This window comes from Penaeus monodon, chromosome 25, assembly GCF_015228065.2.
Source record: "Penaeus monodon isolate SGIC_2016 chromosome 25, NSTDA_Pmon_1, whole genome shotgun sequence".
Lineage (NCBI taxonomy): Eukaryota > Metazoa > Arthropoda > Malacostraca > Decapoda > Penaeidae > Penaeus > Penaeus monodon.
The window spans coordinates 39454597-39455002 of NC_051410.1; the positions used below are offsets into that span (position 1 = coordinate 39454597).

At 53.7% G+C, this 406-nt stretch overlaps 1 protein-coding gene across 1 annotated transcript in view; it reads left to right on the forward strand.

Annotated features, from left to right (window-relative positions):
• Positions 1-406, forward strand: part of LOC119589399 — a gene marked incomplete at its 5' end in the record, with an annotated part of 35476 nt that overhangs the window by 32137 nt on the left and 2933 nt on the right. Inside the window, 1 exon segment of the mRNA XM_037938013.1 lies at positions 21-353. Within this exon segment, the coding sequence (XP_037793941.1) occupies positions 21-353 (333 nt within the window).

Sequence of the window (406 nt, forward strand, 5' to 3'; positions counted from 1 at the left end):
TGCTGAAAACTGAACCGCAGTCGCTGCCGTACATCCACACGCAAATGCAGCAGTACGATACGTACCAGACCAACTCTCTTCCCTACAACAACCCGATGTACCCGGAGCAGCATCACCAGCAGCCACCAGGCACACCGACGCAGATAACCGTTTGCGCCGACGTCCACCAGGAGGCCACTCCGAGGGAGGCCCAGCAGCAGATGACCTACCAGCAGCTGCATCACCATCAACAGCAGCAGTATGCTCAGCAGTCTCACAAACAAGAGCCGAAAATGCAGCAGCGACAAGACGATTTCCAGCAGCTGCATCAGCAGCAGCAGCAACTTTATTCCAAACAGAATCAGCAGAATCACGTTTCTTCATCTTGGCCCGAAATCTCACACTCAAGGCAAAGCAGTGAAGACTT